This window comes from Pocillopora verrucosa, chromosome 8 (genome assembly GCF_036669915.1).
Source record: "Pocillopora verrucosa isolate sample1 chromosome 8, ASM3666991v2, whole genome shotgun sequence".
Taxonomy (NCBI): Eukaryota; Metazoa; Cnidaria; class Anthozoa; order Scleractinia; family Pocilloporidae; genus Pocillopora; species Pocillopora verrucosa.
In genome coordinates this window covers 3,672,480-3,690,388 of record NC_089319.1, presented here as the reverse complement: position 1 = coordinate 3,690,388, position 17,909 = coordinate 3,672,480, and the positions used below count along the sequence as shown (strand labels likewise).

Genomic DNA, 17,909 nt, shown 5'->3' with positions numbered 1-17,909 from the left:
TGAAATATTCGTCGATGTTGTGTTTGTATCTTTGTCCAAGGCCGGTTTGTCGACGATTTAGGCCAGTGTGCCGACAACCAAGGCCAGTTTGCCGATTACTTAGGCCCTCGCTGATAACTTGGGCCAGCTTGCCGACATCCCATGCAAGGCCGGTTCGCCAACAACCCAAAGAAATTCACCGACAACCACGAGCGGATGCCAGTCGTTTCGTACCCAGCTAAGACCATTCGTACTCAGTTAGTTAAGTCGTTCCGTACCCATACTAATGAAGTTTGGGAACGGAACGGGAATGAAAAGGTTGTGTGTGTCTGTGCGCATAATCATCTACATGTCAAATATTTACAACATCACTTTAGAAATAGTTTTACCTTGAACTTTTTAAACATCAAAATCTACTGAAATTTATTATTTTAAAATTTCGTGTGTGAAATGGCTACGTCAACCCTGCTGTAACGTGTTTTTTTTTTAATAATGTTACTGCATCTTCTAACAAATTTGTCTCAGCATTTCTATTCCAAGTTTTCCTAATGAAATTTGCATTTCTAAGTGAACTGTTGTTATGAAATTACCTTGACCAACCAATTTTTTCTAAAAGCAACGGTTGTAAAAACAAACTCAAACTAGCAAACCAACTGCAAATCAAAACAGAGCGATAAATTGAAATAGTCTTTAAGTTCTCCCTGAATGATTGTAGTAGGAGATTTTAAGGAGGCTTAACTCAACGTCAAAGCAAAGGTACTTCCAAGTGTGTCAAGTGTTGACTCGCTTGTCCGTAGTACCAGTCATTTCGTATCTCCAGAAGGGGGAGGGGGGCTGGGGTAGAGGTCGGTCAGAGGATTTTACAACACAATCTACCTAATCCCCTAAGGCTCCGTAGTATTTGAATAAGAGGTGAAATACCAACTCCTCCAAGACGTTCAGGCCACAAACTAACATACGAAATGTAAAAACGAAAACCTCGAAAATTGTTCGAATGATAAAAAACAAATAAAAAAAGTTTGAAAGCTCGTTACAGTTATCCGATGATCATGACGTCTTACTTTGCAGAGAAAAGTTTCACAGGAAAAGTGGAAGCGGATGTAGGTGTTTCCAGGCCTTAACGAACAAAGACTTTCCAGAAATCGCCAGAGGACAACGCAAAAAATCTTTTAGAAATATAGTCGTCACACTCCCATCTTTGATTTCCAGGAACCAACAACCAGTGATATTTGTTAGGGACATAAAAGGCGTGGTCGGTCAATGTCCCTTTTGCCGACGGTGAGTGACCCCACTGCTGGCCTTGCCATTGGTGACAGACTCCAGCTATATTGGAGTTATCATCTTTCATTCTATTAAACGAGCCACACGCCAAAGGTCGATCATCCGTCTGACCGCTGAAGTACCGGACTACAGCTTTACCAGAGCTGTTTGCAGCTGTGATCACGTGGATCATTCGTCCTTTTTGTTTGTTGCAGTGGAATCTCAGCTGAGTGAAAGACAAGTGTGTTCTCAGTTCTTTCATGGCATTTTCTGTGATGAACAACGTTTTGTTCCAGTGGCAGTTGCTGATTTCACGGTATGATGACGCAATCCAAAGCTGTCGCGAGGACGGGTCGTCTACCACAACGTTGGAAACAAGAAGCCAGCCTCCTGTGCAAAACGAAGCCAACATCAACCAACATGAACTAAATGTTTCAAACATCATGAAGTAGAATTTCAGAAACTCAAATCCAATTCAGTTCCTTTACTTTTTTTAAGATGATCGAGCATTTGCATCTCACCTCCGTCAGTTGTCATGTCACAGTAGACCTTTAAAGGGTTTCCGTTCTTCTCAGGGTCGATCCAGTACTCCCCATCTCCAACGGAATATCCGGAGTCCCGGATGTCCTTGCAGGAATGGCCAGGCTGATTGTAATATAAGCCTTTGATAGCTACAGGAGAAAATGTGGTTTTGTCTTGTTAATCAACACACACCGATATGAGTGCACGAGAGCCTGAAAATGCTTAGTCAATGCGTGGCTGGCTCGCTATGATGGGCCCGTTCACTTATTTAAAAGCTGAAATTCCTCTATAGGGTATCAATAGAACGAAGATATACCTTCTGATGATGGGATTGTCAGAGATATCTTACTGGGTCCCCTTTCTCGCTTGGCATTTTGTTGTGCAATCCAAGATGGTCTATTCACACCAGCGAATCCCACCAAAGCAAAAGATCCTCTGAACTCTGTCAGATTAAGTAAGTCATCGGTGGCGCCAACTCTTTTTAGAGCGTCAATCGCTGGTGATATGTATGTCGAGCCTTCATCTTGAATGGCGACCAAAACGATTTTTCTGCAATTGGAACAAACACGATATTTCCGTGAGAATGGCAAACAAATACATTTATTACGAATTACGAAAAAAGTGCAAGAACGAAAACCTCTATGAGGCATTAATGTGCTAATATTTTGAAATACGTTCCCCACGGAATTAACCGAATCTCGTTTTGTGAGCATATTTCTGATTCAGTTTCGGATAGGAGTTATTGCGACAAATTTTCATGCGTTTGACATTGGAAACAATCCCGAACGGTCGTTAGAAAGAGAAAAATATGTATCTTTTAGGAGATTATGAGTTCTTTATATATATATATATATATATTTATATATATATATATATATATATATATATATATATAAAAAGCTGGGGCAGATGTACTTAAAATGATGTGGGATCCATGATGTTTGTGCTCTGAACTATCATATGCTACATTTTATGGTAGTGAGATTACAGCGTAAAAGACCAGTTCCTCTTTAGAGGGTTGGATGATCATTCTCTTCCTTTACATTTGTTTCATATCAGCTTTCGTTTTGTTTTGTTCTATGAACATATCTAAAAGCACGTCAATGTGGCACATACTCTCCTTTGATTTCGTTAAGGTAATCTCTCAGGTGAATACCAGCGAAACTATTCGCATGAGTGTCAAATCCTTTGGCTCCTAGAACAGTACCTGCAAATGAAAAATGGTAATAAACCTTTCCTTCGACTACAATCAAGCTTATAATGAAGACGTACATCTTCCAGATGACTGGTAGCTTAGAAAAATTATAATTATTCGAGCTGGAGTTAACCCCGCAGCTTTAAAACCGAGCACCTCGTTCTATTAAATTAGGACTATGAAGTCGATAGGGAGATAGCGGTGTTACCTTCTGGCGTATGCGCGGAAAATAAAAGCCTACACCAGGTTGCCTTTTTCGGGAAAGTCGTCAGAAGTAAGGTTTTAGTACCTGCTTTTATTTCGCCCCAGATAAGCAACCCTTCATAATGATTTTGGGGTGCTCCAGCTGCTTCCTAAGTGCTTTACAACAGAATAGAGCACAGTCAAGGCTTCTCTATTTGTTTCATAAAAAGAATCCTTTAAATTTCCCACGCATTACTTTCAATTTTCAAAACAAACCTTGATTTCAAAGCAAACATCAATGTCGTCAGTATGCTCTATACTCTCATAAGCATGCTACAATAAGCCAATCAGAATCCTTGTTAGAATGGTTCAAATAATTTGAGTGGTTGAACAAGACTAAAGCCGTCAAAAGTGTCAAACCCTCTCAGATCACAATCTGCAATAGTTCATAACCTGAAATATTTCGGCAGGTCGAATTTAACACTTTCGCCAAAGGTTTCCAGTTTTAATACGGAATCTGAAAGTGAAATATTCAGTGAAATCCGGCCGAATTGTGGCTCATAAAAACCCGCAAGTTTTTTGTCATGACAATTAGAAAACAAACTGCTCAAGGCGTGTGTTTTATGTATGAACGACAGCTGACTGATTCGCAGGAACATGAAGATTGCTCGAGATGACAGCGCCGTTAAACTCGGCTGCTGTGACTGATGTGGCCATCCACTCAATACATCGGAAAGGATATCAGAGCAAGCTCTTAGTTGTTCACTCGAAGAGGGGCTGATGTAATTTCTGAGGCTTGCTTTACTGCGATGATCGGAGATCGCCATGATGAGCTAGCTGCGATGGACCACAGCATGATCGCAATCGCTCTGAGACCGTCATGAATTGTATGAATTGTAACAGTTATGCCGATTTGGTTAAATTTTCCTCATTCTTGTTTTTTTATGTATCGTTTTTAAACACGGAACTATATATCATATACGAGTGTTAGCTGTGTTTGGTTTTTATCACCGCACGTAACTAAGCTTACGTGTAATCTAACTGAGAGCGAAAACCTTCAAAACTCAGGCTGTCCCGATTTCGTTTTCTCTTTGACGATTTGTCTCTGCTCACGTTAAAATAACGTCAATTGCAGCGCCTGGCATGTTTACAAACCTTTGCTTGGCTCTCCTGTTGCTACTTGCCGGCTTGTTTGTTCCGAAATTTCACTTCAATTACCGAAAAAAAGCAAGAGAAAAGTGCGGGAAATGGTGGAACATAGTACAAATTAGTGGATGGCGTGACTCAACTCTGTCTTTTGTACCCTGATAGAGCGCTCTTTCAACAAATGACAGCGCGCTTTATCTCCGATCTTGATTATAATACCTGTCGTAGCGTTGATAACAACCACGTTATGGCCTCTGATGTGTGGAGAATAATCTTTTCCATTCACTTTGATGTAAGCAATGCCACAAGTGTTTGCTGTAATTCCCAGATCGTCGCAACCTTCGCTGCGGATCAATACTCTCACCACGGGAGCTTATTATTAAAATCATGAAACAAAAATGAAAGCTAATTTTTCTTTTTTCAACCATAAATATAAATGAACTTATTATAAAGAACAGGAGTCTTGGTTTCACTCTGCTACAACATACAGTGAGTAGAAGTAATGTTTGTAATGTTACTTTATCGCCCAGTATTATTCATAATATTTATTTCTATATCTGGGTGGATATAAGGGCATGTCTGAGAAAAAAAATGTTTTGCCCAGAGGTGAAATATTTTGGTCACAGAATTAATTTTGGATACTTTTGGAGTCGCAATGTGTTATACTTTAATTAAACATCCAGCTGGCCGAACAGCAACAGAACAGTTTTATGCTTCACATACACTTCCGTTTGTGAGATTCTGCATGTGTTCTCTCGCCACTTTATGTTTTGTTTAAGTTTGTTCTCGACAAGTTCCGCTAACGTCATGACTCATTTATAACAAAGTCAGTAACATTATCCTAAGCCTTGAGCTGTCAAAAGGAGGCAACCGGTAATGATTATGCAGTTTAATTTGTCTAAAAAGCTGTGAATACGTAACAGGCAAAATGTTCTGACCACTTACGCATTTGGCACCGTGTTCCTTGGTATCCCGGATGACACTGAGCGCTCTTAGTGGGTCGCCTTTGCTCACGAGAAATATCCATGCAGGAAGCCTGACACAATTAATACAAAAATAAGGAAAGTTGATTTGTTTCCCGTTGCTTTATTGACATGGCATCGAGACAAAAAGAAAATTTGCTTATCCATCTCATTCTTGGAGAATTTTTTCAATTGTGTTCTCTTTATACAGTACAAAGTGGATTACATCCATTTAGCTCTGGTCACGTTAGAAACGTGAAAGTATTTTTGATGAAGAATAGCCGTTCAAAATAAAATATTTTTTCAAACTAAAGAACTAGTAAGGACGTTAATACAAATGCCGGGAACATACCAAAAACATTGTCAACCTAAGACTAGGAGATGAAGGATACCTAATAATTTGAATCAGGCTCCAAAGTTATTATTGACAGGTGACATCATCAACTCGTACTTCAACAAGTTATCTTCGCAGAAACACAGTGGTTATAGGTATATAACACATATGTTCAACTTATGTTCTACGTTACGTCTGTACAAATTAAGCAAATACTCTCTTGTTATTCTCAGCTCTCAGATAGATAAGGAGAATGAAAAAAAACAATAATACGGTAACAATAAAACTTAGAACCAACCTGAGCAGAGCTATAGCATGTAGATCCTTTCCTTTTTCTAAAATCCTCTGGCTTCATCTGCCGCGTTTTATTATTCAACTCACAGATACGTTGTCCAATACTGTCACCGGGGTGAACATTGATCGACTTGCAACGGTTGTTTCCCATACATTTTAACTGACATTCAAACTCGTCCACAACAACAGTCGTATACACAACATGACCTGCTAATGCATGGCCTGAAAGGCGAAAAAAATGGACTGATGCTTTTTCACCTGAATATATGTAAAACAAAGCCTAAGAATCAAGAAGATCCTAATCGTTCAGTTTGAGTTTTAACTCACCCAGTTGAGTTTCGAAAACGCTTCCACAAAAGTCTCCTTTTGCCAAGGCAAACAGGATTCCGAGGACGATTTGAAGAGTCACAATGGAAAACTGGAGCAGCCATAAAACAGTCATTCTACTTTATTTCTGTATGATCGCTCTTCTTATCCAAGCGGAACTTCTTCACTTGAGAAACATATTCTGCATTTAAATCAGCCTCCCTTGATTCGTCTTAATTTGTTTCCCTGTACAAATAGGGCCCCTCCTTATCGGACGACAATTTAAATTAAAAATAAACATTATTTATTATTAAAAGCTGTTTTTCATCTTAGTTTTAGTCCTTTAATTGCTTTTGAGGGCTTATTTTCTCTCTTTTTAAAAAGGTGGCTTTTTTTCCATAAAATAAAATTGTGAGCTTTGAAGGAGTTAGCACACTTATCGAAATTTTCACATTTTGAAACAACCTTAATGGTTGGAAAAGTCCAAAGTATTTGATTGGCTATCGAGAAAACAGCTGTCAATCACAAAGTGAACTTCACCCATAATATCAATTTTAATTGGCTTTTGGAGTGGAGATCCTCTAATTTATAGTTCGTTTTTACTTTAAAAGTTAAAAATTACGAAACTTAATGTCTCTTGTCCGGTGGCATGGAATCCAGCCAAGTTTTGGCTCACGAAAACGTACACTTTTTTTGGTAAACAATTACGAAACAAAGAGCTAAAGACTTGCAGATGAAAAATGCAGCAAGATTGACCGAACTTGCGACAAGTGGGAAGATTTGAAAGCTGCCTCCCTGATTTTAACTCGAGTACAATTGGAAATGTTAGAGCGACCCTTCAGTTGATAACTCGTTAGAAATTCAACTTGACAACATATGTAGATAATCCATAATTTATGACCATGATATAAAATTCATTAGGTATGACATATTGGCTATTTTGTGGTAAGTTCAAACACAAATGATAAATGTGGCTTCCCGTGAAAACAATTTTTTCGGAGTAGAAAATGTTAGGAGAATCTTGTGCAGGACCAGTGAGGCTTCGACGTGAATGTGTTTAAAATTATGCTTGATGACAAATTCAGTGTATCATGATATATGTTCCCGCAAGGTAACTTTTTCTTTTTCTTTCTGTTTTCTGAAAAATAGTACATTGCTGCTTGTAGATATTGAATTTCTCTTCTCGGGTTGAACTCGACATTTCACTCGTTCGCCGCGCTTACTTTTGACCTATCGAGTTGAACACTCGAAGAGAAACTCCACATCTACGCGCTTATGTACTATTCGCTATATAACATTCATTTGAATTTTGGTCTTCTTTTACTTTCAGTCAGTATGATTGTGTTTTAGGCACAGACTAACTCTATAGCTATAATTCCGGCATACTATGAATTTGTGCCAGGGAAAATATGCACGTTGTACCTGAAACAGTACCACCAGCTCAGATAGTCTAAATGGCTTTGAACCTGCACAGGCAGTGGTAAAATAGTTGACACATTGGATTCCGGGCCGAGGGGTCTGGGCTTAAGAACTAGCCGTCGCACTCCCATCTTTGATCCCCATTTGGCAAATACCAGTGAGTAGCGCCTGCTAAATATAAAGGAAAATCGTTTAACCTTTTACTGATCCCCACTTCATGTCTTTCCATTGATGACAACTTGCAGTTGCTCTGGAGTTATCATCTTCCATTCTATTAAACGAGCCACAGTACAAGGGGCGGGAATCCGTTTGACCGCTGAAGAACTGGACGACAGCTTCACCAGAGCTGTTAGCAGCGGTAGTCACGTGGATTGTACGTCCATTTGTTTATTGCGATGAAATCTCAGCTGAGTGAAGGACAAGTGTGTTCTCAGTTTTTTCATGGCATCCTTCGTGATGAACAGCGCCTTGTTGTCGTGACAGTTGCTGATTTCACGGTAAGAAGACTCAATCGAAAGCTGTCGCGAGGACGGGTCGTCTACCACAACGTTGGAAACAAGAAGCCAACCTCCTGGAAAAAACGAATGAAATCTGGACATAAGATGCGATGCCTGTTCCAATTATTATTGTGGTATATACGTAACGTAACAACACCTTCATTGATTTTCTTTTTTTTTCCAAAGTATTTTTTACCTCCGTCAGTTGTCATGTCACAGTAGACCTTTAGTGGCCTTCCGTTCTTCTCAGGGTCGATCCAGAACTCCCCGTCTTTTTGAAAGAAACCTGAGTCCCGGATGTCCCTACAGGAATTACCAGGCTGATTGTAATATAGGCCTCTGGTAGCTGAAAGGAAATGAGGTTTGATCTTGATGGGTTTATTAATCTTCACACACCGGTTAAGACGCTGAAAAAAGTGGGAAAAAGCTACACGGAAACTTGAACATGACTGTCCGCATTTATCTTCAGAATTGCAAATTAAAGTGATGGAGATAGTTAAGACTCGCTTGAAGAAACGTTTGCCCGAGATTTTTAACTGTCTGGTGTTCCGTTTACAAGGATGACGCCCACTTAAAAGCCAATAACAATTGATTCTCTCAGTTTTCCATTAGTATATAGCAGTAGTTCCGAAACATTGTTCTTGGCAGTGAATAAGATAGGAAAGTTATCAACAAACCTGCTTAACCCAAAACCCACCTGAACAGAGCTATAGTATGTAGATCCTTTCTGCTTTTTAAAATGACCTGGCTTCAATTGCCGTGTTTTATTATTCAACTCACAGCTACGTTTTCCTTTGCTGTCACCATCAACATTGATCGACTTACAGCTGTTATTTCCCATACATTTTAACTGGCATTCATTCATTCGTCTGGATAACATGACCTACTAAGGCATAGTCTTAAAGGCAAAAAAACGTTCTTTCTAGTGAGTATTAGCTGTAGAAAGAGAGTATAAGAATCGGTGTTTTCTTTTTGTTTTTTTGAAGTATTTACTCACCAACTCGAGTTTCAAAAACACTTCCACAAAAGTCCTTGGTCGCCAGGACAAACAGGATTCCCAAAAGAATGTTTAGGCTAGCAATGAAAAACTGGGTCAGCCCTAAAACGGTCACTCTAAAATTGGCCGTGTCATCTTTTCCAGGTGGAGCTCCTTAGTTTTCTTGTTGCATATCAGTTTTCTTATACTTGCCTTCCTCTGTAAGCAGAGCGCCATTGACTCACAATTGAAATACTTATTATCTATAATTCATGATTCCTTTTTTCATCGCTGTAATTGTTCTTCAGTTTGCATGAAAATTTCTTTTGCTCGTCGCAGTAATAGAAGAGTTTGTTTTTACTTTTATCATTGTCATTGATAATCTGATTCGCCAAATCAACTGGGTGGCTTTTGTTTTGAGAAATTTGCAATTAACGGGTCAACTTTGCTCACGAGAAACGTCCACACAGGAAGCCTGACGATACAATTTAAAGGAAAAGTGATTTTTTCGTTTTGTTTTTCTTGACATGACATCAGTCGAAAGGACAAAAACTCATCCATTTCATACTTTGAGTAACTTTTTTTCGCTTAATTAAGTACCAAGTGGATTACATCCGTTCAGCTCTGATCACCTTATATCGCGTGAAAGTTTTTATAATCACGAATAGCTGTTCAAAATAATAAACTCTTTTTTAACTAATAAGAACGTTAATATAGATGCCGAGAACATAAAACGTAATTATCCTGAGAGTTAGAGATAAAGCGAACCTACTAATTTGCATCAGGCTGCAAACTTTTTGTAAACAGGTGACACTACCAACTCGTGCTTCAACACATTACTTTTGCAGAAACGAAGGGAATATATATAAATATATATATGTATATGTATACATATACATATATATACACATATGACACGTTAAAACGTTACGTTCGACCAAATGAACATTTTCTTTTTGTCATTCTTAGCTCTCAGATCGATAAATAGAAAACCGGTAAAGTTCCGGTTCCGAGAAATGGTCGGACATAGTACAATTTGGCACATGGCTTTAGCTCAGCTTTGTACGGGGGAAGAGCACGCTCTTTCCACCGATGACAGCAAGCGTTTTACCCCAACTTTATTATAAGAATTATTCACCTTCAAAACTGAAAATTATCCGAATATCTTCGGTATATTGGCAAGTAATTACGGTAACCATAAAACTTAGTATCAACCCGAGCAGACCTATAGCATATAGATACTTTTCTCTGTTTAAAATCTTCTGGGTTCATCTACCGCGTTTTATTTTTCAACTCACTGTTACGTTGTCCGATACAGTCACCGGGAAGAACGTTGATCGCGGACTTGCAACGGTTAGTTCCCATACATTTTAACTGACATTCAAACTCGTCCATAGCAACAGTCGTATGCACAACATGACCTGCTAATGCATGGTCAGAAAGGTGAAAAAAAAAAAAAATGATTAATGTTTTTTCACCTGAATATATATGAAACAAAGCATGAGATTTTGGTCCCATTTTTTCAGTTTGAGTTTTAACTCACCCTCTTGAGTTTCGAAAACGCATCCACAAAAGCCTCTCTTTGCCAGGGCAAACAGGATTCCGAGGACGATTTGAAGAGCCCCTCCTCCATATTTTATGACCGTGATGAAAAATCCATCAGGTGTAATATATTGCCTGATTTTTTGTAGGTTCAAACACAAATGATAAATGTGGCCTCCCGTAAAATACGCATTACGGAGTAGAAAATGTAAGAAAAATCTTGTGCAGAATCAGGCTTCCTAGGAGCAGCTTGACGTGAATGTGTTTAAAAATATACCCGATGGCTACTATATTTTTTTGGTAAAGCAAATTCAGTGTATCAAAATATATCTTCCCGCAAGGTTACTTTTTCCTTTCTTTTTTTTTCTGATCTGTAATGCTTGTTCAAAATAGTGGTAATGTCTGTACTTGAGCCATTTGAGCTAATCCCAGTTTCTGTCCCCTAACACTGTAGTTTATATGATAAGATCCGAGAACATTCCGACAAACGACTTTGGACTGAGAATGGTGAAGACTTTGCTGTTCATTCATCAACAAGTGACGTGAAAGGCGAGTGACGTGTCAGCAGCTGATTGGTTATATCAAACACACCTGAAAAATATCGTATTTTTCTACGTGTGTCGTTAGAGCTTTTCTCAGGGCGGGAAATCTTTTTATAACACCACAGTTTATATACGATAAAAGTATGCATCCACCAAAACTTTTGTCATATTATTTTTTTGAGTGTTTTTTTCTTTTGCACAGAATGGTAGGTACAAGTTTTCACACGTTTTCACGACTTGTCGTTTAATAAATTGTTGATGAAGTAAACGGTGCAAACTTTAGGTGTAGAGTAAATATGATGTTGGACAACAGCTTTAAATAAATTTGCCAATCGCAAACTATCCACAGCAAGTAACTTGGTGAACTCTACATAATCATGTTCATGTTAATTTTTCAATTATTGCAGCGTAAAAAAAAGACGCTATCCAAGGTCGAATTTTCAATGAGAACAAACAATAGTTCTTAACAGTAAACGGTTTGAGTCCGGGATGACAGGTGATCGTGATCGTACTGACAGTTGTCAGTTGTAGTGACTGTCCTTCTCAGCTATCTCAACACTGGTAAGGTAATGAACTAGACTGTATTTCTCCCAAAGAAAACTGCAAGAGATTTTTTTCTTCTAATGAAAACTGCTTAATATACGACCCACTGCAAATATTACAGATTTATAAATTTTAGTCTGGTGCAAGTAGATTTTTTGATAATATTAAGCATTTGATAACTTCTTATAGTAAGCTAGTAGCTAAAAGTTTTTCAAGGCTGTGAAAGTACACGTATTTGACTGTCGCAGTTTAGGCTTCAGCGAACAAAGACTTTCCAAAAATCATCAGATGACAGCGCAAAAAATTCTGAACCAGACTCCAGGTAGTCGTCGCACTCCCATCTTTGATTCCCATTTGTCAAAACCCAGTGATAATGTCCTGGTACAAATAAAAGAGGATCGTTTAACCTTTCCCGTGTGTTATAGAGGAATCCCCACTTCATATCGTGCCATTGATGACAACTTGCAGTTGCTCTGGAGTTATCATTTTCCATTCTATTAAACGAGCCACAGCTTAAGGGGCGGGAATCCGTCTGACCGCTGAAATACTGGACTACAGCTTCACCAGAGCTGTTAGCAGCGGTAGTCACGTGGATTGTACGTCCTTTTTGTTTACTGCAATGAAATCTCAGCTGAGTGAAGGACAAGTGTGTTCTCAGTTCTTTCATGGCATCCTTCGTGATGAACAGCGTCTTGTTGTCGTGACAGTTGCTGATTTCACGGTAAGAAGACTCAATCGAAAGCTGTCGCGAGGACGGGTCGTCTACCACAACGTTAGAAACAAGAAGCCAACCTCCTGGAAAAAACGAATAAAATTTGGATATAAGACGCGATGCCTGTTCCAATTATTATTGCGGTATATACGTAACGTAACAACAACTTCATTGATTTTCTTTTATTTTCCAATGTATTTTCTACCTCCGTCAGTTGTCATGTCACAGTAGACCTTTAGTGGTTTTCCGTTCTTCTCAGGGTCGATCCAGTACTCCCCGTCTTTTTGAAAGAAACCTGAGTCTCGGATTTCCTTACAGGAATGACCAGGCTGATTGTAATATAAGCCTCTGGTAGCTGAAAAGGAAATGAGGTCTGATCTTGATGGGTTTATTAATCTTCACACACCAGGTAAGACGCTGAAAAAAGTAAAAGCTATATGCAAACTTAAACACGACTGTACGCATTCATCTTCAGAAATGGGTTATAAAAGGGTTTCTCAATTGAAAATTCCCAGCATCCTCATAGCACTTAATAGTCACGTATTTTGTTTGGCAACGTCTAAGACAGAACTTTTCTAGAACAGTCACACCGCTTACGTGTTTCACAATGTTTTCCTTTGTATCTTGGATGACACTGGCCGCTTTTGGTTGTTCGTTTTCGCCCGCGAGAAACATCCATGCAGGAGGCCTGAATAGTAAAACAGAAAGGTGAACTTTTTTCCTCCTGTTCTGCCATCAATCGTTGTTCAGAGTGAACAAAGCTTGTTTTCTTGTTTTCAGTATTCAGACGCTTAATGTACGATTTTTAAAAGGAAATTTGACGTTACCCTTACACTCTTGTCAACACTCAGAATACGCTATACAAGCAGAAATGAAACCTTTTGGTTCGAAGGTTGTTGCAAAACGGGAATTGCACAGTGATGGAGATAGTTAATACACGCATGGAGAAACGTTTGCCCGAGACTTTTAACAGCCCGATGTAAGTCAATAGCGAATGATTCTCTCAGTTTCCATTATTATACAGCAGTAGTTCCGAAACATTGTTCTTGGCGGTGAATAAGATAGAAAAGTTATCAACAAACCTGCTTAACCCAAAACCCACCTGAACAGAGCTATAGTATGTAGATCCTTTCTTCTTTTTAAAATGACCTGGCTTCATCTGCCGTGTTGTATTATTCAACTCACAGCAACGTTTTCCATTGCTGTCACCGGGATGAACATTGATCGACATACAGCTGTTATTTCCCATACATTTTAACTGGCATTCAAACTCGTCCACAACAACAGTGGTCCGGATAACATGACCCACCAAGGCATGTTCTTAAAGGAAAAAAAACGTTCTTTCTAGTGAGTATTAGCCGTAGAAAGAGAGTGTGAGAATGGGTGTTTTCTTTTTTCTTTTTTTTTTTTTTTAACTATTTACTCACCGACTCGAGTTTCAAAAACGCTTCCACAAAAGTCTTTGTTTGCCAGGACAAACAGGATTCCCAAAAGGATGTTTAGTATAACAATGGCAAACTGGGTCAGCCATAAAACAGCCATACTAAAATTGGCCGTTTTATCTTTCTCAAATGGAGCTCCTTAGTTTTCTTGTTGTATGTCAGCTTTCTGATATTTGCCTTCCTCTGTAAGCAGAACGTCATTGACTCACAATTGAAATACTTATTATCTCTAATTCATGATTCCTTTTTATTCATCGCTATAATTGTTCTTCAGTTTGCATGAAAATTTCTTTTGTTCGTCGCAGTAAGAGAAGAGTTTGTTTGCCTACTTTATCATTACCATTGATAATCTAATTCGCCAAATCAACAGGGTGGCTTTTGTTTAGAGGAATTTCCAATTAACGTCCGTCCAAATTAACATTTTGTTTAGTCATTCTCAGCTCTCGGATCGATCAATCGAAAAAACCGGTAAAGTTCCGAATTTCTCTACCTAGTAACCTATAAAATTAACAAGATCGTTTTAAGCTCAATAAGAAAGGCAAAATGAAGACCCCCTATTTTTGCTTCGCCAAATTAGTCAGAGCCATATTTTTTTTAGCGCTCAGGAACTAGAATTCCTTTCAGCCTCGCCATGAGCAACTCCTACGCTCTTCTCGGGAACGCATCTGTTGAATCATACTTAACAAATGGAGAAGCCTCGACTGTGCTCTGTTTTGTTGTAAAGCTCGCAGGAAGCGGCTAGAGCACGAGAGAAGTGGGGAGAAACACGAGACTTAGACAAGTGTTTCTCCCCACTTCTTGAGTGCTCTGGCCGCTTCCTAAGTTCTTTACAACAGCACACAGCACAATCGAGACTTCTCTATTTGTTTTATATATAAGGAATCCGTTAAATTCCCGATACATTACTTTCAATTTTCAAAACAAAATGTATTGCCAAAGCAAAGAACAGTGTCGTCGGCATGCTCCGTACTCTCATAATGCGCGCCACAATAAGTTGATAGGAATACTTGTTATAATGGTTCAAATAATCTGATTGGCTGAAAAAGACTAAAGCTGTCAAAAGTGTTAAGCCATCAAAGTTCACAATCCGCAGTAGGTCTGATCTGATCAAGGTTGAAGAACGGGGAATTCATTTTCCTGTTGTTGTTGTTGTTGTTTCATTTTAGAATGCAAATTATAAGCAGGTGGTCATAACAGCCTACTCCCCGAAAACTTATTACATAATATCTTTTGTCAATTAGGTCCGCGCTTTTTAAACAATAGCTTTGGATGAATCAATTTTAATAAAGTTGTCCGAGTTCCTACTTGAAGGAAACTGGTGTCAATTTTCTACTTACAGGCACTATTGCCAATTTAATAAATCGACGGCGGTTCAGGGTGGCCTCAACTCTTACTCACGAAGCGCAGCAAATAAAACGATTCTTTCAGTGCGTGACCGCCGAGATTGTGACACGCTGACTCGAGTAGCGTTAACTGTACTCTTATTAACAACGGCAATTTACCCAATCAGATTGCGACATTACTGCCAATTGTGGTAAAATTCCTTATTTACTTCCTAGTCAAACTTTTTTTTACTCATTTCCGTAGGCGGACGCTCGCGTGGGCGAACGTGAACACTTTTGGACTTTTGTTTTGTTTACGCTCTCTCGTTAGCAGACATCCTATGGATAGTAATTGACTCTTAGCGATAAAATCTGTCTTAAATTTGCAATCAACAAAGTATGGTATCTTACAGGGCAAAAGAAAAGGGGGGATAGATTTTGCCAAATCTTTATTTGTCCACGGGAAAGCAAGTTCTCCGTTCGTTTGACTTGAATAAGAGTTAAACATAACGCTCTCCCGTAAGGGACATCGTCCTTTTTTTCTTCTTTAGTATCCGCGTCGGGGAATGATTCTCTTTGGCAGACACATCTACTGACGAACACCTTTTCCAATTCCCCGAGGGTATCCGTTTACGAGAGAGTTGACCGTATTCCTGCAAAGTTATGCTCTTGGCTTCCTTTTTTCTAATCTGTAATGCTGCTTCAAAGAACGTAGTTATGTCTGTACTCGAGTCATGTGACCATTCCAGCCGGAGCCTCTCCCGGTTTCTGTCCTCTACCCTCCCCTCCCTCTTTCCATAGCATTTCCTCAAGCTTTACTGACAATTCACTTTTACCCATTTATACTCCTGGATGGAGAGAAGGCATGGTGAGAGTAAAGTGTCTTGCCTGGGAACAAAAAATACTAACCGGGCCAGTTCTTGAGCCCAGAGCTCCCGATCCACAATCGAGCGCGCTCATCGCTTATCAGGCCACAGCGCCTACAGTTTCAAAGCCACTATACATTAAATGGGTAATGCGAGGCCTTTTCCTTGTTGCAAGGTCAAACAGTGGCGGAATTATGTGTATTGAGTTAGTCTGTGCCCGAAAAATGGATACACGATGATCATTTGGCTGAAGCGGACCAAAAGAGGACTAAAATCACATGAATTTTACAAGAATGTAGCCGGAACAATATTCGTTGAATGATTTTTCGGAGCGTTTTTATGATGGTGCAAAGAATGGCAGGTACACACTTCCACACGTTTTCACAACTTGCTGTTTTATAAATTGTGATTCAAACGTACATAGCTACAAGCTTAAGATGTAGGCTAATTGAGATGTTGGACAGCAGGTTGAAATAAAAACTCTTGCTAAAAGGTTACCAAGCCGCAAACTAACAAACATCGTGCGACCTGGTGAGCTCTACTTGTTCATGTTCATGTTAATTTTTCAATTATAGCAGTCAAAAAAAAAAAAAAAAAGACGCAGTCCTTGGTCAAAATTGTAATGTTCAAAAACAATAGTTCTTTTGTTTTTTAATCTCAACACTGGCAAGCTTATGAGCTTAGACAAGAGAATAGAAAAGTTTGTATTCTCTTTCCTTAGCGGTGTTTTTTACAGGGAAGAGTGCCCGTCATTTTCTACTGATGAAGGACGCCTCATTCAACACTCGGCACTAATATTACTAATCTATAGATTTTAGTCTACTTAAAATAAACATTCAAGAACATTTAGCATCGCATAACGTTTGAGCCAGTAATTTCAAATTTCTCAGGACCAAGTAAGCAGATGTAGGTGATTTGTCGCTCTTATTTCCTAACGAACAAAGACTTTCCAGAAATCATCAGAGGACAGCGCAAAAAATTCTGTATGAGAGTTCTTCTTGAAGTCGTCGCACTCCCATCTTTGATTCCCATTTGGCAAATACCAGTGATTAGCGCGTGGTAAATAAAAAGGATGATCGTTTAACCTTTCCTGTGCGACTTTTCTTGATCCCCACTTCATATCTTTCCATCCATGACAACTTGCAGTTGTTATGGAGTTATCATCTTTCATTCTTTTAAACGAGCCACAGCCCAAAGGGCGCGAATCCGTCTGACCGCTGAAGAACTGGACTACAGCTTCACCAGAGCTGTTAGCAGCGGTAGTCACGTGGATTGTACGTCCTTTTTGTTTACTGCAATGAAATCTCAGCTGAGTGAAGGACAAGTGTGTTCTCAGTTCTTTCATGGCATCCTTCGTAATAAAGAGCGCCTTGTTGTCGGGAAAGTTGCTGATTTCACGGTAAGAAGACTCAATCGAAAGCTGTCGCGAGGACGGGTCGTCCACCACAACGTTGGAAACAAGAAGCCAACCTCCTGAAACAAATTTATGTTTTAAAATATCTTATAACAAACCAAGGAAAATATGGAGTTCACTTGTTTTATCAACTGAGTCGATAATGTAAATTGGCCACTGCGGAAAAATTCTAAAGCTGACGTTTCGAGCAATTGCCCTTCGTCAGGCAACCTAACAAAATAAATACATCAGTGGCCAATTCACATTACCAACTCAGTTGATGAAACAAAATTATCACAGACGAAGCACCACCTTTCAAGCATTTATTTGATACACTAAGCATTCATTCGATACTTTTTTCTAGGAGTAGTATCTGAAGAACGTAGCAACAACTTTCTTCAAAGTGTTTCATCTTTATATTATCATCTTGATCCATGTCTTACCTCCGTCAGTTGTCATGTCACAGTAGACCTT

The 17,909-nt window shown here is 39.1% G+C and overlaps 3 protein-coding genes and 1 pseudogene across 3 annotated transcripts; all 4 read right to left on the bottom strand.

Annotated features, from left to right (window-relative positions):
- Positions 1-765: 765 nt before the first annotated feature.
- Positions 766-6,340, bottom strand: LOC136282841 (uncharacterized). Its single transcript, XM_066170789.1, has 8 exons — positions 6,203-6,340; positions 5,880-6,097; positions 5,231-5,321; positions 4,505-4,657; positions 2,878-2,968; positions 2,078-2,310; positions 1,761-1,910; positions 766-1,629 (listed from the first exon to the last, which is right to left on the bottom strand). The coding sequence occupies exons 1-8, from the start codon at positions 6,315-6,317 to the stop codon at positions 1,097-1,099; spliced, it is 1,584 nt and encodes a 527-aa protein (XP_066026886.1). The 5' UTR covers positions 6,318-6,340; the 3' UTR covers positions 766-1,096.
- Positions 6,341-8,323: 1,983 nt separating this feature from the next.
- LOC136282865 (uncharacterized) lies at positions 8,324-9,266 on the bottom strand (annotated as a pseudogene).
- Positions 9,267-11,956: 2,690 nt separating this feature from the next.
- On the bottom strand, positions 11,957-13,954 carry LOC136283114 (uncharacterized). The gene is made up of 5 exons (XM_066171394.1): positions 13,840-13,954; positions 13,515-13,732; positions 13,010-13,100; positions 12,618-12,767; positions 11,957-12,495 (listed from the first exon to the last, which is right to left on the bottom strand). The coding sequence occupies exons 1-5, from the start codon at positions 13,952-13,954 to the stop codon at positions 11,957-11,959; spliced, it is 1,113 nt and encodes a 370-aa protein (XP_066027491.1).
- A 2,817-nt stretch (positions 13,955-16,771) lies between these two features.
- On the bottom strand, positions 16,772-17,909 carry LOC136283149 (uncharacterized). The gene is made up of 2 exons (XM_066171501.1): positions 17,879-17,909; positions 16,772-17,515 (listed from the first exon to the last, which is right to left on the bottom strand). The coding sequence occupies exons 1-2, from the start codon at positions 17,892-17,894 to the stop codon at positions 16,974-16,976; spliced, it is 558 nt and encodes a 185-aa protein (XP_066027598.1). The 5' UTR covers positions 17,895-17,909; the 3' UTR covers positions 16,772-16,973.

Bases quoted from the DNA above. Each gene is read 5' to 3' on its own strand.
- LOC136282841 (XM_066170789.1), bottom strand. From the start codon at position 6,317: ATGACTGTTTTATGGCTGCTCCAGTTTTCCATTGTGACTCTTCAAATC. The intron at 6,098-6,202 runs GTGAGTTAAAAC...TTCGCCTTTCAG, and splicing joins CGTTTTCGAAACTCAACTGG to GCCATGCATTAGCAGGTCAT. The intron at 5,322-5,879 runs GTTGGTTCTAAG...TAATTGTGTCAG, and splicing joins CATGCTATAGCTCTGCTCAG to GCTTCCTGCATGGATATTTC.
- LOC136283114 (XM_066171394.1), bottom strand. From the start codon at position 13,954: ATGGCTGTTTTATGGCTGACCCAGTTTGCCATTGTTATACTAAACATC. The intron at 13,733-13,839 runs GTGAGTAAATAG...TTTTCCTTTAAG, and splicing joins CGTTTTTGAAACTCGAGTCG to AACATGCCTTGGTGGGTCAT. The intron at 13,101-13,514 runs GTGGGTTTTGGG...TTTACTATTCAG, and splicing joins CATACTATAGCTCTGTTCAG to GCCTCCTGCATGGATGTTTC.